General features: G+C 41.0%; 1 protein-coding gene across 4 annotated transcripts in view; it reads right to left on the reverse strand.

The window, feature by feature from the left end:
* Positions 1–18,759, reverse strand: part of PDE5A (phosphodiesterase 5A) — a 99,334-nt gene extending 80,575 nt beyond the window's left edge. The window contains exon 1 of one of the 4 annotated variants that reach the window (XM_034771040.1): positions 18,527–18,759. In XM_034771040.1, the coding sequence (XP_034626931.1) occupies positions 18,527–18,630 (104 nt within the window). In that variant the 5' untranslated portion in view covers positions 18,631–18,759. Of the gene's footprint in view, positions 1–1,414; positions 1,474–17,071; positions 17,322–18,526 lie in introns of those variants that run through there. The other 3 variants (XM_034771039.1, XM_034771042.1, XM_034771043.1) reach the window with 3 other exon arrangements.
* Between the last annotated feature and the right edge of the window lie 8,893 nt (positions 18,760–27,652).

Consider the following 27,652-nt stretch of genomic DNA (forward strand, 5'->3'; position numbering starts at 1 on the left):
CTCACTCTCACAGATCTTGGGAGACAGACCTGTCCTCGCTTACAGACAACCCCCCAACCTGAAGCAAATACTCACCAGCAACCACACATCACTGAACAAAAACACTGACCCAGGAACCTATCCTTGCAACAAAGCCCGATGCCAACTCTGTCCACATATCTATTCAAGTGACATCATTACAGGACCTAATCACATCAGCCATACCATCAGGAGCTCGTTCACCTGCACATCTACGAATGTGATATATGCCATCATGTGCTAGCAATGCCCCTCTGCCATGTACATTGGCCAAACCGGACAGTCTCTACGCAAAAGAATTAATGGACACAAGTCTGACATCAGGAATCATAACACTAAAAACCAGTAGGAGAACACTTTAACCTATCTGGTCAATCAATGACAGACCTGCGGGTGGCAATTTTGCAACAGAAAAGCTTCAAAAACAGACTCCAGCGAGAAACTGCTGAGCTGGAATTGATATGCAAACTAGATACAATCAACTTAGGCTTGAATAGGGACTGGGAATGGCTGAGCCATTACAAACATTGAATCTATTTCCCCTTGTAAGTATTTTCACACTTCTTATCAAACTGTCTGTACTGGGCTATCTTGATTATCACTTCAAAAGTGGTTTGTTTGTTTTTTTTCCCTCTTCCTTAATTGGCCTCTCAGAGTTGGTAAGACAACTCCCACCTTTTAATGCTCTCTGTATGTGTGTATATATATCTCTCCTCAATATATGTTCCATTCTATGCATCCGAAGAAGTGAGCTGTAGCCCACGAAAGCTTATGCTCAAATAAATTTGTTAGTCTCTAAAGTGCCACAAGTACTCCTGTGCTTTTTGCGGATACAGACTAACACGGCTGCTACTCTGAAACCTGTCACTAATATCTTGTGTCTTATAAAAAAAGCAATATTTCTGATCAAATAAATGACGCTGAATAAGGCAGAAAATTATTACTCATGACATAGTTTTCAGTGCATAAAAGCTGAAAATTATGACTACACTAATCTCAAATACTTCATCCTTTTCATTTCATAGAGTTTAAGGACACAAGGGACCACCAGATCATCTGATTTCCTATCACAGGCGACTAGACTATTATTCCCTCCCAGTGGCACATAAGAGGGACTGAGGTGTACCAATGCCCAAGGCCCCTGAAATGGCAGGGAATTAAGTGAGAGCTATCCAGATAATCCTGGCAAATGATAGTCTGTGGCACTGGGGTATGTAAGGCAGCTCCCCCCCCCACACACACACACACAAAGTCACTGTCAATCAGACCTGGGGGGAAATTCCTTCCCAACCCCACATATGACAATCAGAGTCTGAGCATGTGAGGAAGAACCAGCCATCTCTCATCTGAGAGAGAGAGAATGCGCAATTCAATCTCCAAACCCTGGCCCACTCACCCTGCCCAATATCCCATCTCCAGTCATGGCCATCCCTCAGATGGTTCAGAGGAAGAAGACTAAAAAACAAAAAATGGACAGAAAAATAGTAGGGGGAAATGAAAATTAGAAAAATTCAACCTATGAAAATTTTCATTTAAAGAAAAGGCCATTTTTCAACAGAAAATTTCAACCAACATTTTTTTGCCAGCTGCAATTCTGACCAATAAATTTAAACATTTCACATCCAACTTTGGTTGGATAATACATTTCAAAAAATTGAGCTTGACCATTTTATTTATTTTTATCCCAAAATAAGGGGAAGTCATACTGAAGTAAAAACAAAAACAAAAAAACCTTAAGGAGTAAGCCTCCAATCCAGCTCCTATTGACGGTAATGGCAAAACGCCTATCAGTCTCAGCATGCCAGATTAGATCCTAAATGTTCAGACTGTTACTCTCCTGAATGATCCTTACTCACCCAAGTATTGTCACTGAAGCTTGCACAGTTAAATACTCAAAAGTCAGACAAAGTTTAGGTTGAACATGCCACCTTAATTTTGCCCCTTGAGCACATACATTTTGATACAGTCTTTAACTGCATACCCACATGTCACTTCTCAAATATATAATGAACTTCCAATACATGCATGATCCTAGTCACTCACTAAAGTCAGGATCTTACAAACACTACAAACATGTGTGATTCTACTCACGTGATTAGTACCATTGATCTTAATGGGGCAACAGCGTCGGCGTGTAAAATTTGGGACACATGGACCATCCATACTGGTATTTTAATTAGTTTCCACTCCCTCCACCCTCTAAATGTGGAGAGGTACAAAGCTGTTGGCACATTATAGAGTGTCTCTGTTTCTAAAAAAAACCCTGCTTTTGTAATTCAGTAACAGTATTACAAGGTCCAGTTTGTACAGAACTTTATCCCATACAGATGGTACAGCAATGACTGCCAATGTGCCTGATTATAGTGGGAAACTTCCTTGGAAACTGAAGATATGACAGAACAAACAGAATTCAGGAAAGAGAACTTGGGGTACTGGATTGAGAAACAGCAATGAAAACTTGGAACAGATAACATGGAGATCTTCAGAACAGAATTACTGCACAAAGACCCAATCCTGCAAGGAACCAAGCACCTAAACTCCCAGGTTGCAGAACTCAGCTTTGAGATAGCTCCTCTTGAATGATTTTTCCACTCTTATAATGAATGAGAGTTACATACAAGAGGATTACCAAACAAGGTCCATAATATTATAAAGAGGAGCTGGTTTAAAAAGATTCTTGAAAAAATGTATTTACCTCAAATTGAGTGCAGTATATCCTTTAGGCAGATGTGGCAACCAGAGTCTGTGATTGTGGTGCATTTGCTTGCCCTTTGCAAGCTCTGACTTTTAAATGCGGTGACACTATTTACAGTTATCATTTTAATGGAAGGGTCATCAGGAAGGCCAGCACATGTCTGCCCTTTGTCTTTAGTGGATCCCCAAGGTATGTACACAGTAAGACACAGTCACCCGACCCCTTTACTTATGAAAACATGCATCATCTCTGAAATTAAAGTAATTTTTCTTATGTACCCAATAAACATGTAGTGACATTTTCTTGGCTAAAATCTGAAACAGAATTTTGTAATCTCAGCTGATCATCATAAGAACATAAGAACGGCCGTACCGGGTCAGACCGGTCCATCTAGCCCAGTATCTTGTCTACCGACAGTGGCCAATCCCAGGTGCCTCAGAGGGAGTGGACCTAACAGGCAATGATCAAGTGATCTCTCTCCTGCCATCCATCTCCATCCTCTGACAAACGGAGGCTAGGGACACAGTTCCTTACCCATCCTGGCTAATAGCCATTAATGGATTTAACCACCATGAATTTATCCAGTTCTCTTTTAAATGCTCTTATAGTCCTAGCCTTCACAACCTCCTCAGGTAAGGAGTTCCACAGGTTGACTGTGCACTGTGTGAAGAAGAACTTCCTTTTATTTGTTTTAAACCTGCTGCCTATTAATTTCATTTGGTGGCCCCTAGTTCTTGTATTATGGGAATAAGTAAATAACTTTTCCTTATCCACTTTCTCCACATCACTCATGATTTTATATACTTCTATCATAGTCTCCTCTTTTCCAAGCTGAAGAGTCCTAGCCTCTTTAATCTCTCCTCATATGGGACCCGTTCCAAACCCCTAATCATTTTAGTTGCCCTTTTCTGAACCTTTTCTAGTACCAGTATATCTTTTTTGAGATGAGAAGACCACATCTATACGCAGTATTCGAGATGTGGGCGTACGATCAATTTATATAAGGGCAATAATATATTCTCAGTCTTATTCTCTATCCCCTTTTTAATGATTCCTAACATCCTGTTTGCTTTTTTGACCGCCTCTGCACACTGTGTGGACATCTTCAGAGAACTATCCACGATGACTCCAAGATCTTTTTCCTGACTTGTTGTAGCTAAATTAGCCCACATCATATTGTATGTATAGTTGGGGTTATTTTTTCCAATGTGCATTACTTTACATTTATTCACATTAAATTTCATTTGCCATTTTGTTGCCCAATCACTTAGTTTTGTGAGAGCTTTTTGAAGTTCGTCACAGTCTGCTTTGGTCTTAACTATCTTGAGCAGTTTAGTATCATCTGCAAACTTTGCCACCTCACTGTTTACCCCTTTCTCCAGATCATTTATGAATAAGTTGAATAGGATTGGTCCGAGGACTGACCCTTGGGGAACACCACTAGTTACCCCTCTCCATTCTGAGAATTTACCATTAATTCCTACCATTTGTTCCCTATCTTTTAACCAGTTCTCAATCCATGAAAGGATCTTTCCTTTTATCCCATGACAGCGTAATTTACGTAAGAGCCTTTGGTGAGGGACCTTGTCAAAGGCTTTCCGGAAATCTAAGTACACTATGTCCACTGGATCCCCCTTGTCCACATGTTTGTTGACCCCTTCAAAGAACTCTAACAGATTAGTAAGACACGATTTCCCTTCACAGAAACCATGTTGACTATTGCTCAACAGTTCATGTTTTTCTATGTGTCTGACAATTTTATTCTTAACCATTGTTTCGACTAATTTGCATGGTACCGACATTAGACTTACCGGTCTGTAATTGCCGGGATCACCTCTAGAGCCCTTTTTAAATATTGGTGTTACATTAGCTAACTTCCAGTCATTGGGTACAGAAGCCGATTTAAAGGACAGGTTACAAACCTTAGTTAATAGTTCCACAACTTCACATCTGAGTTCTTTCAGAACTCTTGGGTGAATGCCATCTGGTTCCAGTGACTTCTTAATGTTTAAGTTTATCAATTAATTCCAAAACCTCCTCTAGTGACACTTCAATCTGTGACAGTTCCTCAGATTTGTCACCTACAAAAGCCGGCTCAGGTTTGGGAATCTCCCTAACATCCTCAGCCGTGAAGACTGAAGCAAAGAATCCATTTAGTTTCTCTGCAATTACTTTATCTATCATCTTTAAATGCTCCTTTTGTATCTCGATCATCAAGGGGCCCCACTGGTTGTTTAGCAGGCTTTCTGCTTCTGATGTACTTAAAAAACATTTTGTTATTACCTTTGGAGTTTTTGGCTAGCCGTTCTTCAAACTCCTCTTTGGCCTTTCTTATTACATTCTTGCACTTAATTTGGCAGCGTTTATGCTCCTTTCTATTTGCTTCACTAGGAATTGACTTCCACTTTTTAAAGGAAGTCTTTAAAATCTGCTTTTTTTACATGGTTGTTAAGCCACGGTGGCTCTTTTTTAGTTCTTTTACTGTGTTTCTTAATTTGGGGTATACATTGAAGTTCGGCCTCTATTATGGTGAAAGTTTTTTTCTAAAAGATTTTCTAAAGTGGAAGCATCATACTGTATATGACCAGATCATAGAATAAATTAATATAGTTTTTGCAAATCACATAACGTGTGGGCACCTGAACAGTTGAAACCCAGTAAAAGTGTCTGATCTTTTGGTAGCCTATGATGGAAAAGTCAGAGGTCATATTTCAAATTTGGGATTTTTTTCTTTACTTGGCATACCATAGAATGAGTGTACCAAATTACAAAGGTGCAGCGGACTGAGAAGCACAGTGAATCCTGTTAGTTGGTCAGTGATCTGTTACAAGTAAGGTTGGCTGGAAAACAAGAATTCTGTTCCTCAAAACATTTTGAGGTTTCAGAACATGGTTTTGTTCCACATCAGAATGAAAACAAGACATTTTGAACATTTTTATGAACAAATACGAGAGAACCAAGAGACCATTTCCATTGTAAAATACAAAGCAGTAAGGGGCTGCTGAAAATGATTGGGAAAGCAAAGCTAAAGGGATTGATTAGTCTCTAAAGTCTTTTATTTCAACTATACTTCAAAACAATAGATATTACGGTAAGCCATAACCTGAAAAAGAAGCATATTTGTCTTCCCTTGTGAAGATTTGAGCACTGACATATGACTTGAAGTCTTGACTGGGACTAACAAGTACACAGATGTGGTGTTAAAAACTGATTCACTGAATGAGGATAGATTTAAAATGTGGTGATTCTATGTAGTGAATACTTGTCCAGGAAAAGGAGTGATGTTACTGCAGACTACACATCAGTATGGATTTCAGGATCATATATGAGAGAATATTTTTTCCCTCAGGGCAGTGGTTGGTTAAAATGATCTAACAGAACTGCTGGACCAATTTCTGCTCTTAATCACACCATAGTGCAGAAGGATAGTCCAGTGGTTATGGCAGAAGATCTGAGTTCAATTCCCTGCTCTGCTAGAAGCCTTCTGTTTGGAGGGGAGGGATAGCTCAGTGGTTTGAGCATTGGCCTGCTAATCCCAGGATTATGAGTTCAATCCTTATTTGGGGATTTAGTTGGGGGTTGGACTCGTGATGTCCCTTCCAAGCCCAATATTCTATGATAACTGAAAGCAGAATCTGATCTTTATCTGGGCTCCCAATTGCAGTATTTTGGTCCTGATTTTACAAAGATTTACACATGTGCTTATTATTCACACACTGTGAGATAATCCTGTCAAGGTCAATGGGACTAACAGTCCATACAGTTAAGCACAATTGTAAATCTTTTGCATAATCAGGGCCTTAGACTGCATGCTCTTTTGGGTAGGTAACTTGGATGAAATGCTGGCCCCATTAAAGTCAATGGGAGTGTTCCCATTGAGTTCAGAATTTCATCCCACGTGTTTCCACTTCTTCTGTGAACAGCCTAGCACACTTTTGGGTGAAATAATAATAATAACTATTATTGTGTATATCAACATCTATTACAAAGCACCCATGAATATTAAACAAGTCTGATAACTGGAAAATGATGTCAGATAATAAAATGCAATAGAATGACCACTAAATGATTCCACAATTGCTGTGAAAGAGAGGGTTATGGTTAATTATTTAAAAAAATATATTAGGAAGTAAATTCGGGGTTTATTTAATATATTAATAAGTATTCTCAATTATCTGTCTTCATTACAGTGTCATCATAATTTCTCTTTGAAAAAGAGATCTGGTCTCACCCAAATGGCTTATGAAATGATATTTTCATATGAAAAACTACATCAACAGGAAGAATGATTAATATATTATCATATATATCTGATTTTAACAAGGACTTCTTTATAGCACTTAATATGCTGAGCTTCCTCAGATGATATTAAAATATGGGCGGGGAAACTTTGTACAATACATGAAATCATACTTTTCAAGAGGCATGTCAGCAAATTCACGCTGCAAGCTGTTTGAATAAGAGACAACATAAGAAGCCAACATCTAATGTTTCTCTTGATTGAAAGAGGAAAGGGAAATTTTTTAGAGGGGAAAAAAAATCATGGAAATGGCCAAAAATATCCCCTGAAGAAATAAACAGGTGATTATTAAATAAATAGTTGTATAAGAAGACTCCGTGAGCATCTCTGGATTAAAATCAGTGTTCCCGACTCTTGTGATTTCAGCATGAGACTTGCGATATTTGGTGTTTTTCTTTAAGCCTTAGCTCTGGAGATAAGCAATTACCTGAAAACCTCTGCTTTCATTAACAAAAATAAGCTTCTAGCCCTCCTGGTCGCAAAGAAAGCTTGAAAATGTGATTTGAGTGCACCCTAAAGTCTCAGAAACTAGAAGGCAACTAAAAAAACCCATTTATTATTATGTTAAAAACTCATGATTTTTAATCCAGTCTCAGATTGTGTGGAACCTGACTCATAATTTTTGAACATTTGGAGTTAGAAATACTGTAAAATCAAATGTAAACGCATTTATACAAGCAAAGAACAAGATGGAATAGCCTTCCTAACCTGCTCATTAATCAGCCAAATGTACTCACATACTTAACATTTGTAAGTCTATGATAAATTTGTACCTACCTACTGAACGACCACTGTTTATTAGAAGAGGCACACGGAGCCTGATTTTCTACTGCCTTGCATCTGTGTGATCATTTACATGAGATGAAAGCAAGAGTAAAATGCTATCATTCTGTCCTGGTAGTGTTTCACACTCAATTTGCACAGGTGTAAGTGACTATAAAATGTAAGGCAGTGGAGAATCAGGTGTACAGTGTACTGGTTACAGCATGGACTTGGTTTTTCGGAGAAGAGACCTGCAACTTTATTTGTCTGTAAACTGCCATAGCACAGGTTTACCAATGTAATAACAATTACAAACAAACAACAAAAACCTCTAACCCCAGCTCTGACTCCATGGCCCTAGAGTGATTCAATCTTTCCATTTCATTTTCTCCATCTGTAAAGCAGGGATTTCAAAACTTATCTACCTGTTTCACAGGGGTGGTGGGAGGATTTAGAACCTGACTGTGTAAGACTTTTCTCAACCAAGTAGTCCCACTGCCTTGGAATAAGGACTTTCTCCTCATTGGAAAGAGAGTTTGCACTATTAGACTCTATGTTTGTAAAGCACTTTGAAATGGAACAAGACTATGCATTATACATTCTGTTAGCTTGACTGTAGAACTGTATAATTAGAAAAACATATCTTCCCCCTAAATGTCTCTTTGATGGTGGTCTAGTAACCTGCTAATAGGTTAGTGTGTGGGTTTTTTACGAAATTGTGTAGATTAAGACAAGAACAAAATCCTATAGCTATAGCTCTCCTAAAACATGTTCTTATATTTTAAACTGATTAGACATTTGCAGAATTTAGGCAACAGTAAAGTTGTTTGAATTCAGCTGGAATAACAACAATTTTATTGACCTGTTCTGAGTAACACTTCTTATAAGGAAATTATTCAGCTCCGTTTTCTCACACAGCTATATGCATGAGTTGAAGAACTAATGTTTCATTTGGATGAAATGCAAAACATAGTTGTTTTAATCTTTTTAAAAATCAATCAGAGGATTGACTTGACTTGTTTTTGCTTTTTCAGTACCAATTTCCATTTAACCATGACAAGTATAACAATTATTTTCTCGGCATACAATAAGCCATATAAGTAAGGTCTATCAGTACCAGACACCTACTGAACTACAAGAGAGATTAGTGGAAATAAATGAGAAATCACTATTTATGAGACAAATGGGATGTGAAAAGGACCAAATTAAGGGTCAATCCTGCAAACACTCCTAATTCACACAAGTAGTCTTCAGTGGGCATAGGTATTTGCAGGATTTGGCCCTAAGGTTCTTAGGGCCAGAGAACTGCTGTGAGGGAGAAGTGGCAGCAGTGACAGTAGAGATTAGGTTTGTATAAAACAGGAGCAAATACTAATATCCAGGTGCTGCAAGAAGCCTGTTCACCCTTTCAAAACTGTAATATGCTCTCACCCCAGCATAGCCCTTTAAACATTGCTTGGTGTGCATAGCCACACGCCCTCCTTACTGCCTGCCTGCATCCTTTTCTTCCAGTGAGCCTGCACTGTGGCAACCATAATTGAGCCCAAAGTTCATGAATGGGAGTAGGTGATGGCTATTTTTACAGTCATTTGCATTTAGTCACATCCACTCCTCCCTCTCATTATAAGACTGACATTGAATGTTAGAGTATGGTGAGAACTGAATTTGCCAGGTGACCTCTTCCAACAGAAAACCTTTTGAGAGGATTTTGGGGGCAGAGGGGGAATGAGGGTTATTACTTTTGAAAATGGAGAATAAAATATTTGGGGAAGAACATATCCTAAAGTATATGGATGTTCCCTTGTACAAAGCTACATAACTCCAGCTCTTGTTATTTATTATTTGTATAAAAAGCTTACAAGTTAAATAGACAAGGACAGAAAGTGGGTGGAAGGGAAAACAGGCACAGAGGAGAAGTGACTTGTCCCAGGTCACACAGCAGGCCAGGGGGAGATCTGAGAGTAGAGCTGAGCTCTCCTGACTCCTGGTCAAGTGTTAAATCCCACAGACGATACTGCTTCCCACTAACTGCTCTTATGCAACTAATGCACTGTGACCTTAGATAAGTGACTTCACCACCATGCATTTCATTTTACCCATCTGCAAAACAGATATTATCCTTACCTACCCCAAAAAAAACCTATAGTGATATTTAATGAGTTAAGGAGAAATTAGGATTGCCTTCCTCACATTAGCAGTGATACTATCTGTGTCAATAAGGGTCACAAAGTGATCACCTTAACATCTATAAAGCACTTTGAGATCCTTAAAAGAAAGGCACTCACGCCTGAATTCATCTGGTATAGAATGCCAATGTTCAGTTGCATTAATTTTTAGAGCCTGATCCTACTGCTGTTGAAGTCAACAGTTTTTCAAGATAGGCCTAATAATTAGTCTTTATCAATGTGCTTTTCTTAGAATAACCACTAGACGTCAACAATTTTCTTTTCAGTTTTTTTATGTAATTTAGATGTGGAAATAATTTCAAGAATCATCATCAACTTGAAATCTAGTTGACTTTTAACAAAACAGTTTAAGGTCGTTTCTGGTACTAAACCTGCCCCGTGTTCCCTTGCCAAGAGTTGAGGTTTTCCCATTTTCACACATTTTTTTACATGTTTTCCTCTCCCCTCTTGCTTTGTAAAAGACCTAAACAAACAAGAGAAGTTGTATGGCTACATAATGGAAATAATGAAAAACAACAATATACAAAGTGCTGTCAAATGCATATAACTGAAAACACATAGAAAACTATTTTGTTCTAATCCCTTGATGTGTTTGTTACTTGTAACAACAGTAAGCAAAGGTTTTTTTTTTTAAGATAGAAGTGTGATTTTAAAGATGATAGTGTCCATTTATGGGCCCAAATCAGCAAAGTTCCTATGCACATGCTTAACTTTAAACATGTGAGTAATGAATGGGATAACTCATGGTCTTGAAATTAAACATGTTCTCTGCCAAGTATAAATGTAAATGAAGAACTCTGGCTCCTGATTCAGATACAGTATTCTTGTTAGAGCTGAAATTAATGATTTTTCAGTGTTATACAATAATTTAAATCTTGCCTCATGTTGGTGTTTTTTTCAAATAGGACATACAATTTGATTAGCTGGTTGAAGTGAGAATACCAAAAAGTGCATGTCCTTATGATAAATTATTATTCTTGGCTATTTACAAGTCATCTTTTACAACTAAACTGTAGGCCCAACCTTTTTTGTTTTCTTTTCAAAAACAGCAATCTGGCCTAGAAGGGTTTTTCCATTCACAATACAAAAAAGGCACAGCAAAACTACAGCGATACAAAGGTCAAGGTTTTAAATAATAAATGAGATATTTTATTTTTCCTGCTGATATGTTTGTTTCTTGCCCCAGCCTCAAAATAACTATGGGACCCATTCACTGTCCTATGAAGCCAATAGCAGTTTTGCCATTGATTCTAGTGGAAAAAGGTTTAAGCCCTAAAGGTGAAATTCACCGCTATGTACTACTAAAGTCCCACTTAAATTCCCAAAATAGGAAATAGTAGGATTTAAGTGGTGCAGAGGCTTTGGGCTGGCCCTCTGTACAGGGGTGAATTCACCCTTAGCACATAAATAAATGGGAAAAAAATTTTTTTTTACTAAGTAAATATATTTTGTGGCTGGTACCAGGCCTAACGTGAAATGACAACCATTGAATTACTCACAAGGGCCATTTGAACAAGGGTTTTTTTTTGGCATTCTGTAAATAGAGTCTTTTGCATCTAATGCTGTTTTTTGAGCAATTCATATAAATCACAAATTATTCCATGTAAATTTATTTATGTTTCTTGGACAGTAAAGAAGAGGGAGACTTACATTGTGTGACTTTGGTAATTATATTTGTCTATGACAAAGAAAATATATTTTCTTTAATTTAATGTTCAAAATGAAAATAGATTGTACAGTATTAGTCTGACTCAGGAAACGTTGTAGGAGGTTGAGCTGCATTGTTTGTAGTACTTGACCTGGATCCTACATTCTCCACACAATTCACCTTTAGACAAACATTCAAAAACATGCAAATACACTATGAAAACCTGAACATACACTCCTTGGCCTGAAGACATTCTGATGAACAGTTTAAATTTCACCCCATTCAGAGGGCCAGCACAATGTCTATGCACCACTTAAATCCCACTTAAGCTTCAAAATCAGACTTAAGTGAAATTTAAGTAGTATATAGCCTTGTGCTAGCCTGCTGCATAGGGAGTGAACTTCATTCACGATCAGTAGCTGAAATCTGGGAGGATTCTTCAATAGACGCCAGTAGCCAAAATGTTTGTGAATTCCTATGGCTAAGAAATACAAACCCAATGGTAAAGATTCTCTGACTATCCATCACACCTTCCCACCTCCTTGAAATGGAATTTATACTCCCCTCCCCACACTTTATTTTCTTGTACCAAAAAGTTAGGGTCTGATACTCTCACCCTGATGCACACAAAGCTCCCAATAAAGTCCAAGAGGGAACTGCCTGCACCTGCACTGCAGAATCATTTTGTACAAAAGGTGTGTGGGGCAGAAAGCCTGTCGACCCTGCTTTCTCTGAATTCATAGGAAGTTTTGCAGCTGCATTGACCTTCTCCTTTTAGACCCCCTTCTTGCAAATAAGTAGGCACAAGTGTAACTTACTTGCCTATATATGTAACTTGACTCATATGAGTAACTTTCCACACATGCCTACGCATTTGTTGGATTTGGGCCTTAAATTTTTGCAGTGGTCTTAATGCACAGTGTATACATTTCTTTGGGGAGCTGAGGTTCCTGAGAAAAGGGTTTAAGAATGCGTGGGCTACTTAGAGGAAAAGGATTTTAAGAAAATTAGTTTTTAAAGGAAACACATTTCATGGTTTTTACAGAAAAAAAACCCTATCCTCTTCCACCCCTTTCTCAGTCAAAACTCTGTAAATATATATAACGTGAACAAAATGTGCAAATGGGAGAAAATATACTGTGGCCAGAATGGTGTAACATGACTAATGTCAAAACAAGGTTACACCAGGGATTGATTTGACTCATTCCTGTAAAAATGTTCTATATTTTTAGGATTCATTTTTTTCAGAGGAGATTACCAAAGTATTTTCAAATTTGATTATTCAAAAATAACTCTCCAAAACACACATTCAGAATCTGTTTGACAGTCTGAACTTCTGTACACTTATTATAAAAATGCATAAACTTCCTCTAATATAGAAACAAACTAAGATAGGCGTATTGCTTTGAATAATACTATGAGACAACACCCAAGAACTATAACTAACATAAGCTTATGAAGCTAAAATACTAAATAGATGGCTCAAGATGAAAGACATTTTCCAATATCTCCCTGAAGATGGAGACTTTGAAGACCTCTGAACTGAGAAACCAGCCCAAATGGAATACTTGGAGCTGTCATTAAGAGAAATGAACTATGCTTGCCCTCTCACATATCATGGATATAGTCAACCTGTGTTATAATAACCCAAGATAGTTATAGCAAAGAGCCTTATTTTCACTAGGACAAAAGCAAAGCTTAGCTTAATAATTTTTATCTATCAGACCATACATTTAGGAAGCCAGAAAAAAAAAAACCTCTATGGAACAATGAAGTTGCCTATAGCTGGAATACAATTGTCCCCTGAGCTGAGTGAATCACCAGTGAACAGTGAATTTGTCTGTGAGCACGAAAGGTACTAAGAGAAATTCACACCAGTATTTTTAAGAGGAACAATAAAGGAAACCAGAAATATTGTATACACTAGTATGCTGGTTTCTTGAAGAGAGCTTTAAGTAAGGGTGAAGCTTGGGGGATGAAAGTGATGTGACAAACTACCTAGATAACATTTTTACAAAAAGTATACCATCAGTAATCTGATACTGATAACAGACTCATCCCAACTGTAACAGAAGTTGGTAAGAACAAGGAATGCAAGGTTAGTCCAATATACCAATCAAACTTGTACACCATTCAATACACCATGCTTAATAATATTTGAAGAACGATTTTAACATCGATTATGAAAAGGTTACAATAATAGTATGGGTAATCAATATAGATTCTAAAATAAAGTCCATATGCTGTACAAGAATGAGATGAATTAAATTTAATTTGAAAACCATTTCCTCCGCTTTCTGAAAAAGCCACTTTTACAAACAAAATTCTAAAATTTTGAAAGGGAAAAACATCACAAAGGAAGATTAATTTTAGTAGGGGAATGCTTAAAAAAAGAAATAGCTTAATTTTACTAGGAAATAGGAACTTGAAGAAGTGGTACAACAAACCAACAGATGTACAGTATGAACTATTACCACTAAAAATTTTGTATTTGAGTAAGCCAAAATTAAACAAGCCTAAATAAACGAAGCCATATTTGCCCCGCTGTAACTTCATTAAGTGCGCCAGGGACAAATTTGAACCATTGTTCTGCATCTTGATCAGAGATATGATAAAAACTCACATTTAATATTTATTTACACACTTCCCAGATAGCCTTGTATAAAACAAAAAGTAATAAAATACCTGTGGGTACCTGATACTATAAACCATTATCAAGTGAGTAGTCCTTACTCCCATGTAGTCAATGGAAATGAGTATGTCGGTAAAAGCTTCAAATTTGAATAAGTTTTTGTAGGATCAGGCCCAGGTTGTACACTTTCATATCAGAACGTATTACATCACAGAATTCATTCATCCACCAAATCAGTACGAACTGTGGAACAGAAGTAATACGGCCTATACTGAGCACCTTCTAAAAAGTGCTGAGCAGCCTACAGGAGATGTTCAGCATCTTGCAGGATTAGATCCATAGCTTGTATCCATAACGGATATAAGGTTTAAACTGTTATACAATTAACTTTTACAAAAAGGATAACAATGCTATGCAAATTTAACACACAGGTGGTCCAGTCTTGCAGCCCATACTGACATGGGCCCAGAATACTGACTAGCAATGCTTCCATAGCTGTGTAGATTACAAATAATTATAAATTAACTGAAATATATATTTTATTTTAAAGTGTTGCTTTCTAGGAAATGTGGTCTCTCCATAAACCATACACAGAAATCCATTAATGATGATGTGATCTATACAAAATAGACAAATATCACCTGTATTTTACAGAATATGTATGATTCTGTGGCTCTAAATTTATAAAATACTTGGGATAAAACCACCTAAACTAATCTTTTCTTTCTTTTTTTATTTACTCATGTGAGTACTCCTACTGAAGTCAGTGGGATTACTCTATGAGTAAGGAATTGCACAAATTAATCCATGAAGGGAGAGAGGAATATTTTGTATAATTGATTTTAATATTGAAAAGGTACTTGCTCAATAAGATCCCAATCCAAAGCCCATTGAAATCAATGGAAAGAGTTACAAGGATTGGGTTTTGAATCACACACTCAATGTTTATTCTCAGTTTTGATTCTTAACCTTGCAACAAATGATGGAGCTCAATTTTGTTTCTGCTCATTTGTATTCATATTTGAAAATGTAACAGAAAAGCTCTGATGCTTTCAGCAAAATAAAGTTACTTATACATAGCAATACGAATTCAGACTAAAACATGATGTGCCTATTCCATGAGTTACCAAATTAATTCAAGGGGTGTGTGTGTGTGTGTGTGTGTGTGTGTGTGTGTGTGTATAAAAACTGATGAAACAAACTAAAAAGTGCAGAACTAAATTAGATTTTAAAAGTACAGGTTAAAAACTATCTCAGAGAAATCCCATTTACCAGACAGAATAAGTACAACATTAAGCAAAAGTAAACTACAATCACCTCAGTTCAATGTAATTATTCCTGTAGCACAAACTATGCAATTTTTAAAAAAACAACAAAACATGAAATCAAATTCAGGGTTCTCTATCAAGCCATATTCCAAAATAACTCCACAATATAGACAATTATACCATTTACTAAATACACTGTAATTTTCACTCCATGCATCTGAAGAAGTGGGTTTTTTTACCCAAGAAAGCTTATGCCCAAATAAATCTATTAGTCTTTAAGATGCCACTGTACTCATCGTTGTTTTTACTAAATACACTGATTGCTTCAAACTCTTAAAGGTTTATGAAGCATAATTTGAGAGTATACAAAGAAAACCAGATAGGCCATCAAATAATTGAAAACTTGCCTTTTCTTTGTATAGACTCCTGCTTATAAAATAAGTTCAAAACAAAGCTGTTACACATAAGTCAGACTGGCAGACAGTTCTGAAAATAATGTGACATCTCTATAGCTATAAAAAAAACAACAACAGGATAGTTGCCAAACAAGCATTTGAAGCTGACAGTTTTCTGTAGAAATCTTATAAAAATGTATGGGTATTTCAGTTAGTCACAGGTACCTGATTAATTTGTATTTTGTGAACCACTGCCTTTTTCAGACCTTTACAAAAATACAACTGTTTCTGAGTGTTAAAAAAAAAAGACTAGCCAACCTACTCCATGGGGAAAACAAATCGAGATAATGGGTTACTATTAATTAGCATTTGTATTTGTTCAGTGCTACTTCCAATTTCCAAAGGAAGTGTGGCAAGCTGACCTGATAAAATGCTACTTCTCAAAGCTGGTTAAAATACTACCACCCTATTTTTCATGGATAAACAAACTATCCTTCACTCATATACCATTCACCAGTATTCTGTAAAAATATAAAGGTTAACCACACATGCCAATTATCCCCATCCAGCTCTTACTTTTCTTAAAGCTATTTAACTTATTTTAGGGTGTTTTTTTTAAGATAGCACATTTTGATTGCTGTTTTCTAGAGAAATGAATCTGACAGCCTGTCTGCTATGAAAGCAGCAGGAGGGGAGGAGAAGGGATCTCGCACAGATGGTAACAGGGAAGCCGGTGACTGACCCCTGAAGCCTTCTCGCTCGCTGCAAGTCAATAATTAATGGGGATCTCTCTTCTTACCGCCCCATCCCATGCAGAGAGGGGCAGCAGCAAAACTCATTCAGAACCCATCCATTCCTCTTAAGTGACTTGGGAGGTAAGTAAATCAGCAGCGATAGCAGATGGTGCAAGCCGCTCAGGAACAAGAGTGAATCCGCAAAGATGGTGCGTGCACTCAAAGGACCGAATTACACAACTTACTAACCAGCCCTGCACTCCGATATGCCGTGGGAGCTGCAGACCGCCTGCACTCTGCATCCCCACGGCTTTGTTTATAGGAAAATATTCAAACTGGAAACCCGACTCCACTTCTAAAAATAGTTGCATTTACTCCCTTTCAACCGCAATCCCACCGCTGAGGTGTCAGGGACAATGATGAGCAGATATACCTCGTCTTATCTCCAAACGGCAACATGACAAGCCAGAGGGGCGTCAGCTCAGACGAGCGACTCTGATCTCTACACTAAATCTTTGCAATAAATAAATAAATCCAAGCCACCCTCCAATAATAGTTCATAGGAAAACTTCTTAGCACTGGCGCTGTCCCCGGGCTGCTTCTTGCAGTGTGCAGCGCAGCGCTGCCCCCTGGCGGGGAATATCCCTGCCGAGAGCTCCCTGCAGCGTCAAAGCCTCACTGGGAACTTCTCTCCCTCGCCTGCACCCGGCTGTGCGCCTCCAAGAGACACCCCTAATCAATCCCCTCCCCGGACGCTTCCCCACGCTGCGCTAGTCCACGTGGAGACACCACCTCCCCGACACCATCCAGCATCACCCGCCCCCCTTCCCCACCGCCCCCCTTAACTGCTGCAGCTCCCCCCAGTCCCTTCAGTCCCCGCCACTCCCTATGCTCATCCTGCAGAACCCCTCCGGCCGCAGATTCCCCCCCACACACACACACACACGTATCCAGACTTTGGTCCCCTCCCCAAATGCTGCGCCATGCACCCCCCCCCCCTTCCTCCAGCTACACAGCGCCACTCCCTTTAGCCCCTACTTCCCTTCCCAACTGCAGAAGCACCCCCAGGTCCCCACTCCCAGCCAGACTCCCCTAACTGGAGAGACACCCCCAGCCCCGCCCCCGCTCGCTCCCCAAACGCAGCGCAGAGACAGCTCACGACCAGCCGTTCCAGGCGCCTCAACCCACTTGGCACTTCCACCGCTCACCCCCTCTCCCGCCTCGCCCTGCTGTCCGCGGCAGAGATGTCAAAACCGGCCCGCTGTGCGGAGCCCGGAGCGCAGCGCCTTGTGTGGCCATTAACAAGTGACACAACCCCCCAAAAGCGGGGTTAGACGTTAGCAGGGGCCCCGGTCTATTTCTGTGGAGGTGGGGGGAATGTCCCCATGGCTACTCGTGCGAGGTGAACGATGTAGGTTTACAGAGCGAGCCCTAGTCCCAGGTCAGGCCCAGGGGTTCCAGAACTGTGAATCTCCCCTTGCACTGCCTGCCAAGTCCCCACTGCTCCGTGGCTCAGAGCCTCGCAGCGCCCGGGGCGCTGGGGCAGCGCGTAGCGTGGGGGCGCTGAGAGCCACCGATGCAAACTGCAAACCCTGCACAGACTGAAAAGCACTTCGGGTGCAGCAGCACCAGCACCCCCTGCACCTATGCGCAGCGCGGCTCTGCTGGGGGCCAGGCCGGGCAGGCAGAGCCCGCTGCGGAGCAAAACCCCGGGAAGCGCTTGCCTGTGAACTTGGGTGGCAGCGGAACAGAGCGGCTGTGTGTTGGTTTCAGTTTTGGCAGCTGTCGGGAGGGGAGCAGTGGAGGGGAAGGTGCTTCGGGGAAATCCGAGGGCTCGGATGCGGGGAAGGAGGCTCTGCCGCCTCGCCTCACTCCCCGCTGCTCTTACCTTGTAGCTTTCCTAACAAAGTAAGAGCGGGTAAAGTCCCAGTGATCATCCAGCCAGGCTTCTACCGCTTCCTGCTGCGGTGGGGGGAGGCAGCTGCGCTCCATGGTCCGAGCCGCTCGCTGCCGTCCCCGCTCCCTGGCCCGCCGCCTCTCGGACTGCCACCGCCGCCGCGCTCGGCTTGTTGTTGTTGATTTCACCCCCTTCCCTACGGCCTCTTGTCTAATCAGAGACAGGAGAGCTCAGGAGACCCTCCTCCTCCTCCGCGCAGAGCTTGGACCCTGGCGCTCAGCCAGCGCCCCACCCAGCCCCACCCCCCCAGCGCTCTGCCTCTCTCCTGCTCCCAGGTGTTTGCCCGGGGCAGGCGGCGGGCAGCCAGCCAGCTCCGCCGCGACTCCAGCCCCGGTCCTGTCCCGCAGCGCCAGCACCCCCAGGAGCTGCTGGCCGCAAAATATCTCGCTGCGGCTGCTCCTCTACCTCCTCGTGCAGGGGATTACCCTGCTTCAAACGGGGGCAAAGGCGCGAGGGACCTGGCTTTACAGCAGCACTCTACTACGGGTGGGGGAAGCGCCCAGGAGCGAGCCTACTGTCCGTGGGGCACAACGTCCCCCCAGCTGCAGCCCAGGGCAGTGCCAGGAGAGCTCTTGATTAAGTGACTGAAGGAAAAAATGAGACGTTTGTTTGTGTGCCACACGCTGGAGCTGCTCCTTGTTTGGAAGGTGAAGCCTGGTGGAGCAGATGCCCCAGGAGGAGGCCCTAGAAAGAGAGAAAAGTAAGTTGAAAAAACAGAACTATGAATCCCAAGTGTGCCTTCATGGCCTTGGGTTTTCCACAGTATTATTTTTTAAAGAGTCTATGTTTCATCCCTTGTATAAAAGGTGGTAGATTGAAATCCCTTTCCAGAATGTCTCACTGGAACATAGCTCTAGCCATAGGGCACTAAAGCCCCCATTTTCCATCTTGCCTTCCTAAGGTTAGGTTCTTCAATCCATATGTGGATACCAAAACAGCAGTAGCCTGGTTTTCAAAGGTGCGGAGCATTCACAGCTCCTATTTTTTCTAACTTTAGGTGCGTAGGTTTGAAAATTGTGGGCTAAATGCTTGACCACTAGTATGACCCAAGCACAAGAATCACACAGCCCTCAAATCCCAGATTCCCTATCTAGAGAGCCCTCATAATATTTATTGAAGGTTAGACCTTGGAACAGGGATAAGTAAATGTGAGATTTAGGGGCTTTAAATTTGTGACAAAGACTCAGGAATGAGAAGCTTCAAATATTGTAGCACAGGAGACTGGAGATTAAGCGCAATTATTAACATGCGTAGTTGTCTGTCCTCAGTTTCAATTTCTGATGGCAACATCTCACATATAACAGCAAGTTTCTATGGAAAGGGGAAAACAGGAGTTTAAAATGAGTGGCCTACTTTGTAATCAAGTAGGATAGAGATATATTCATATAGGGTGTAAATCATCTCATTGCAGAAGGCGAATACAATATTTTCAGCCGCACATAAACTTGTGATGAAGGCTGGAAGACTGCGAATAGAGCAGATACCCATGAATGCCTCTGTAGTTCTTGTGTGCTCTTTAGGGGGACTCCACTGCAGTTCCAAACAGGTTGATGCAGAATTTGGGAGTGTGGGCTGAGGTAGTGGTGACCGGCCCTGCTCATAAAATGGCTTTGCAACTATGCAGCCTGAGGGAACAGATTCTCTATCATTCTCAGGTAATGTATGCAGAAAATCCAAATGTTTGGGCTTTGTGAAGGATTCATGGATTTCAACTGTAATTATAATAAAGTGGTGCACACAGAAAGGGAAACAACAAGAACTTCCCTAATTTGTTTTATAATAGTCTCAGAAGGCTTGTCAACAGCTGCAGAAAAGGGGAACCAGGAAAGTCAGGAATAAGCCAGTCTGTCTAAATGGGAAGATTCAAAAGGCTATTCGACCTAAACGGAACTTCAAAATTTGGAAATCTGATTCTAGTGAAGCCAATAAATAGGAGCATAAATTACAGCAGGCAATAAGTAGGAGGGAAATTAGAAGGGCCAGAATGGACTGAGCAAATTAATGGTGTAAAATGGACAACAAGTGATTCTTTAAGTACATCAGAAGTGGGAAGCCTGGGACAGAAACAGAAGGTCTGCCATATTATCAAGGTTAAAGGAAAATAAAGACATTGCTGAAAAGCTAAAAGATAACTTTGCACCAGTCTTCACTACCAAGGATGCAAGGAGAAACTTACCCAACACTTGCTCTCTTCTGATAATAAAGATGAAGTACTCTGAGAGAGTCAGGTGTTGGAGGAAGAGGCGCTGAAACAAATGACTAATTTAAATGCAGTAAGTTACCAGGCCCATGTGTCATATTCCCAAGAGTTCTGAAGGTGCTAAGGTATGAAGTTGCTGAGTGTTGCTAACAAAAATATGTAATCTTATTAAAAACAGACAATAATCCAGAGGATTGGAAGGAATCAAATAAGAGGGGACATTACAAAAAAAAATAAAATAAAGGACAGTATGGAAAACATAAGTCAGGAACTTCTGTGCTGCCTGTCTCATAACACAAGAACAATTAAAAGGTAGCAAATTCAAAACTGATAAAAGGAAATACTTTTTCACACAACTCACAATTAGACTGTGGAATTCATTGCCAAAGGAAATAATTGAGGCCAAAACCAAATGTGATTCAAAAAGGGATTAGACAGTTATACGGATAACAAGTATATCCAGAGTTGTCATAGTAAATGTAACACATTTCAAAAGGAATCTAATGCTTCGAAGTTTAAGCCAATCTCTAACTATTAGACCAGGAGGAGACCTAATGTGGGGGCAGATTGTCTCACATCTGTCTGCTGTGAGGTTCTTACGCTTGCTTGAGAAGCATCTGGCACTGGCTACTGCCAGAGACAGGACACTGGACTAGTTTGACATTGGGCCTGGTCCTGTGTGGAAATTCCTATGTTCCTATGATGTCTGCACATATGTTTCCAGTCCGTCATCTGATAAGAAATCTGAGCATTCACTTATATTTAAGTTGTTTAAATATTTTGGATTATTTCACAAAACAAACTGAAAAATACATGAAAGTACTAATATTCTTTTATCTTCTTTATATTTTTTCCTTCAGTTTTCTTCCCACTGTACAAATAATGATTTTTTTAAAATTCTTTTTCACAAATTTGGCTGATTTTAAAATCTAGGGGAAATTTCCCTCTGAAGGATACTACAGTCTCAGGTCTTCACAGTGACCCTTTTTTTTTTTTTTCTGGATGAGTCAAATCCAGGGTGATATTTCAGAACGTATATGATAACATGATTGTGGTGTGTTTGTATTAGCTGGTTTGCTTTCTTTGGATGGACTATCAAGTTAGTACTACAAAGGAAATATAGTGCCATTGTAAATAATCATAGACAACACACAAACACTTATGGAGACTGTCACAGGTCTCCTATGGATGTTTCACTCTCTAATATGAAATGTTCCTTATAATCTGCCTCTAAATCAAAAGGCCTCTCAGTGTGTTGTGCATCTCAGTTGCAACACATGCTATCCCACATCTCAGATTATTATTAGTAAAAGTATCACTGATAGTAATAACATTTTTTTATAGTAGCTCCCCACAAAGGACCCAGTTGAGAATGAGTCCCCATTGTTCTGGGCACTGTGGAAATGTAGAGCTAAATGCCAGCTTGCACAGACACACGGGAGCAATGGGGTATAAACTGGAATGATCAGACTACCTGCACCAGGTAGGAGAGCATACATTTTCCCACACACAAAGAAAGGGGAAATCCCGGAGGCAGATTCTGGTTCCGGCTTGTCACAATGCCATGATTTAGCCCATAGATAAGAGACAATGTAGCTAGTACAGGAGATTATCTTCCTGTATTCACAGTGGTAAGACATTAGTGGCTGAGAAGCATGCTATCCAAATAGAGATTAGAATACCCTTTTCCACAACAAGTATAAATGGAACTGCTAGGGGGTAGGGAAGGAGATTGTCACTGTATATTTTCATGAATATACTATTTGTACTATCCTGAACATGCTATTTTCATTTTTAAGATGACAAGTGGATATAAAAGCCAAACACAACAAAGATGTGAAGGCTAAAAGTGGAAAAAGCCTTCCAAAACTCTGGCTTGCAAAGCATACAGGAAAGAACTCTGCATCTCAGCTCACACCGAGGCTTTTCAGTTTGTTCCCAGAGCTCAGATGACAGCACTAATAGCTGTGAGCTTGGAAAGGATTCTGAGTAATGATCTATGAATAAGTAAACCCTATTCAAGTTCAAAAGCTACTTGTGGCAAAGCAGGACATTTGTGTGTTCAGTGTCACAGTTTCAGGGTAACTGCACCTATATTCCTCCTTCATGGTCTACTCCAGGAGTACCCCAGTCAGGTACTCCTGGAGTAGACCATGTCCCACTCCCTTCTGACCAGGGGTTTAAAGACTGCACAGCTCCCTGCCTTATACTGACCACCAAACCAGCCTGCCTAATGGTCAGTGCCTGTGCATTGCCTTCTCTCCAAGGGGTATGAAGTGTGTATTGCCAGCAGTTACAAGTTACCATGCAGTTCTCTATAAGCAAGCACATTTATGCTTAAGGTAAAAGTATTACAGAGAAAACACAATAAAAATAAACAGATTTAAACACACACTAACATACCAGGAGTCACCCACCTATCAGTCTTTTGCGGTCCTAGTAGGCCAAAGTCTTTCTGACCCTTCCACAATGGTTGAGAGAGTCTCCCCTTGGACAGAAGGGCCTGTCTGTTTGCTGGATCAGGAAGAAGGTCATGAGTCAGTTCAAGCTTATCTTTTTATACCAAAAACCCTTTCTTTGTTTCTTAGTCTCTAGGAAATTCATCCTGAACCAGTCTATGCAAACCACCCAAGGGGGTGAAACATCTCTGGAGATGTTTACAATCTTTGAGGTAATCACCCTCTACTGTTTTAGCTCCTAGAGGAGCTGTGGTAACCCTACTCCATGGAGTAGAACACAATCATACATAAACTATTCATAAATATAATATTATGGTCCTCAAAGGTATTACGTGCGGGTTGCAATATCTGTCACATTCAGTATAAGAACCAGCATGTACAAAAGTGCTAATGCTTGATTTCTGGAGACATAGTAGGGTTTGGGAGTGTTTTGAGATGTACTGAATTCTTGCTTGGTATGCTTTGCAAATAATACAAAGCAAGGAGACAATTAGAAGATAAGAATATGATTTTGCCTAGTCTGACATATATAAATTAGAGAGTGTGATAACTCATCTTTGTCAGTAACAACAAATAGAAAAGTATATAGTTTAGAGACTGATCTATTCATGTGCTATGTTATGCATAAAGAGAGTCTATGTTTATTCATTCTCATTTGAAATAATAAGTCATTCCTACGTTTCCCCATAAAAGGGAATAAACATTTTCTTCTGCGTTTTTTAGTCTTTTGCTTTAGCTACAGAAATGGCAAGTCATCCAGTGACCTCACTTTCTGAAAATTTGCTTCTCAAAAACTGTGATTGCCACCTGAAATGTAGCGCAGGCAGCTATAGGTGTTTAAAGGGTACACTGTCAACAAACTTAGTTCTCTGTGTGTAGTGCCTGCAGGATTCTTTTCCCATTGCGGAAAATTGCCATCTAAAATCCTTGTACTGAGGTGATCTGTACACTTGTCAACGTCACTGCCAAAATGAAATTCTGCTTCCATCTACAGTACAGCATGCAGTCATTTATCAACATTTAAACAGTGTTATTTTCTGATTTTGGCACATAAAAACCTGCTGCTAAAACACTCTGCTGCCCCTCTTCACCATTCTCCATTACTGATATTGCTCTTCACACAGAGCCATATCCTCAACCCTAGCTAAGCCCACTTTGCATTGCTCCACTGGTGCATTACAGACGTAAAACTGCTTTAATCATGCAGAGCAGGGAATGCTGCCTCAGCTGTATAAAGCCAACGTAGTCCACTTTATGTCACTCATGATCTCCCTATCCACATCAAGGGTGTTCCAGAGCAAGGAGGGACAAGTGAGGAGCACAAGGGGAGAGAGCTGGAACACAATGCATTCTGACAGTCATGGGTGTTGGAATCCTAAGGGATTCTTCCAGTGCTGTAAGTCAGAGCAACTATATGGTTGCTCCAACTTGGGTGGGGGACTGGTTCCCTGTCTGTCCCCAGTCCCCAGCATCAGTGGAGAAGTAAAAGTGGCTTAGTCACCTTTGCGTCCCTTCCATAATAAATAATAATTAATATTAGTGGGACAGAATGGGGATAAAGAAAGATCTGCAGTCTCTTTGGCTGATCATCTAGCATCTTTCAGGTGCACATGACTCACTAAAAATAATTCATTTTTTAAAAAAGCTGCAAGAAGTGGAATGTCCAAGACTATGGAACTAAAGGCTACAGTCTCACTACATCCACACAACTGGAAAGTATTAGAGCAGAACTAAGTCATATTAAATTGATTCTCTTAAAAATCAGGCAAGAATTAAAAACTCAGAAACGTCCTTGCGTTTTTGAGAATCTGAACTGTTCAGGCTTTATTTTTTGTGTGTTGTTTTATTTTTGGTGCATCAGTCAAGTTGCTTGGACACAGACCCACATTCCTTGAATTCTGCAAGGAGTTTGTCTTAAATGAAGGACTTTTATTCTACTAACCTAAAAACTTTTTTAATGTGTATGATGAAGTTTTTATTTCTAACCCAATTTCAAATGTGTAAAGGAGAAGCACCTAGAAACATATAAAACACTTAAGAGTTCATTTTGAGATGCACACAATATTCAGCATAGTGTACCAGCAAACATGAAAGTAGCTACCTACTGTTGAAACCCTTTATTATATATGTGTTTCTTACCCACACATATACAAATGAAAGAAACAGAATACCAATGCTATGAGAGAAAAGAGACTGGTTTAGAGATTGTGTCATTATTTGTGTGTTTCTGTTTATAAAGTCATAAACAGAGTTGTTTTACAGAAATCAATCCATTTCATTGAAGCAATGGTGTTATGGATAGGGTGACCAGAGACCAAGTGTGATAAATCGGGACAGAGGGTGGGGGGTAATAGGAGCCTGTATAAGAAAAAGCCCCAAATATCGGGACTGTCCCTATAAAATCGGGACATCTGGTCACCCTAGTTATGGACTTCATCCACAGTTGCACTGGAGCGGAGTTTGGCAGGGCTGGGTGTTGGGGGCAAGGTAGATTTTCACCACCTTTCTGCCATCCCCTGATCCTGAGGCTAGCCAGTGATTGGTTTGCTTTGGCTCCTAGCACAACTAATAGTAACCTTAGGGCTGTTCCAAACAACCAGAGGGACTGGGATGAAATGGGCAGCAAGCTATGCTGGCTCTACACTAGCAGGAGGTTTTCCACACAGTTGGGGAATTCCAAGCTGGCTACTTACGCAAGCTTTCCAGACCCTTTGCATTTCTTGAATGATAAAAGGGGCCAGAATCTGACTCCTTACAATTAAAGAGCCCGTTTTTAATTTTATAATCTCATGAGAATTTTTTGCAAGTTTATTCCTCCAACCCCTTCCTAATAATTACTGGAAATGCTTCCCAAATAAACACAGCTTCACAGAGCTGCTACTGCGCTACCTACACTGCTTTCTCCTTTGGGATAACATTGCATATATCTTACAGGAAGCCATGCAAAGTAGTAGCTTCCGCCTGTTTTGATTTGAACATGATACAGTATTTTGCCTCTATCAAAACAGCAGCCAACATTTTTCTCACCCTCAGGAAATTAGCAGCTTCTCAAATTGTTTGTAATATACAGATTATCAACTGGATCATAATTGCCTCTCCTATTTCACTGTCTGGAAAGAATAACTTAGACCAGCGGTCCTCAAACTGTGGGTCAGGACCCCAAAGTGGGTCACGACCCCATTTTAATGGAGTCACCAGGGGCCAAAGCCTGAGCCCCACTGTCTGGGGCCAAAGCCTGAGGGCTTCAGTAGGGTTACCATACGTCTGGTTTTTCCTGGACATGTCCGGCTTTTCGGCAATCAAACCCCCGTCCGGGGGGAATTGCCAAAAAGCCGAACATGTCCGGGAAAATGCCGGCAGGGCACTTCCCCTCCCGCGGCGGCTCTGCTCCTCCCCTGACTCTTCGGCTCTGTTTAAGAGCCGAGCTGCCCGAGCGCTATAGGCTTCAGGCAGCCCCCTTGCCTCCGGACCCCAGCCCCCGGCTGCAGCGGCTCTGCTCCTCCCCTGACTCTTTGGCTCTGTTTAAGAGCCGAGCGCTACGGGCTTTGGGCAGCCCCCATGCCTCCGGACCCTGCGCCGCCGGAGCCTGGAAGGGGAAGTGCCCAGACGGGGGTGCAGAGTCCAGAGGCATAGGGGCTGCCCGAAGCCCAAGCGCTACCGGCTTCACGGTTTGCTCCACAGGCTCCAGCTGCGCTGGGGAAGCGCTGGCCGGGGGCACAGGGTCTGGGGGCTGCCCGGCAAACCGTGAAGCCGGTAGCGCTTGGGCAGCCCTTTTCGCGTGGCTGGGAGTGGAAGGGAGGAGGGGACGGAGTTAGGGCAGGGTTGGGGCGGGGCTGGGGTGGGGAAATTGGCAGGGCCAGGGCCCCGTGGAGGGTCCTCTTTTTTTATTTGTTAAATATGGTAACCCTAGCTTCAGCCTTGGGCAGTGGGGCTCATATTACAGGCCCCCTTCCTGGGGCTGAAGCCCCTGTGCTTCAGCTTTCCCCCCACTCCCCTGGGCAGTGGGGCTTTGGCTTTGACCCGCCCCCCCCCCTTCCCCCGGGGTCGTGCAGCAATTTTTGTTGTCAGAAAGGAGTCACTGTGCAATGAAGTCTGAGAACCCTTGGCTTAGACTTTGGGCTCAAAGTTTAATTTATTAGTTGATGGCTACTGTTTAGTTTTTATCTCTTCTGCCTTCCACTGAAAATCTTAGGAAAAATATTTTGTCCCATGGGAGCTGAAGATCTTGCTGGGTTGTTTAAAGCAAGATTGTAAACTCATTGGGGCAGGGAACAGTTCTAATCCTCTGATCTTTGTAAATTCATGAAGGATGAAGCTAGTAAAGGAATTTCACCAATATTTCCAACCCAGTACAGAATATGCAATGGAAACATGGCCAGACACAGATAAAGCATTTAA

The sequence above is a fragment of the Trachemys scripta genome, chromosome 5 (genome assembly GCF_013100865.1).
Source record: "Trachemys scripta elegans isolate TJP31775 chromosome 5, CAS_Tse_1.0, whole genome shotgun sequence".
Lineage (NCBI taxonomy): Eukaryota > Metazoa > Chordata > Testudines > Emydidae > Trachemys > Trachemys scripta.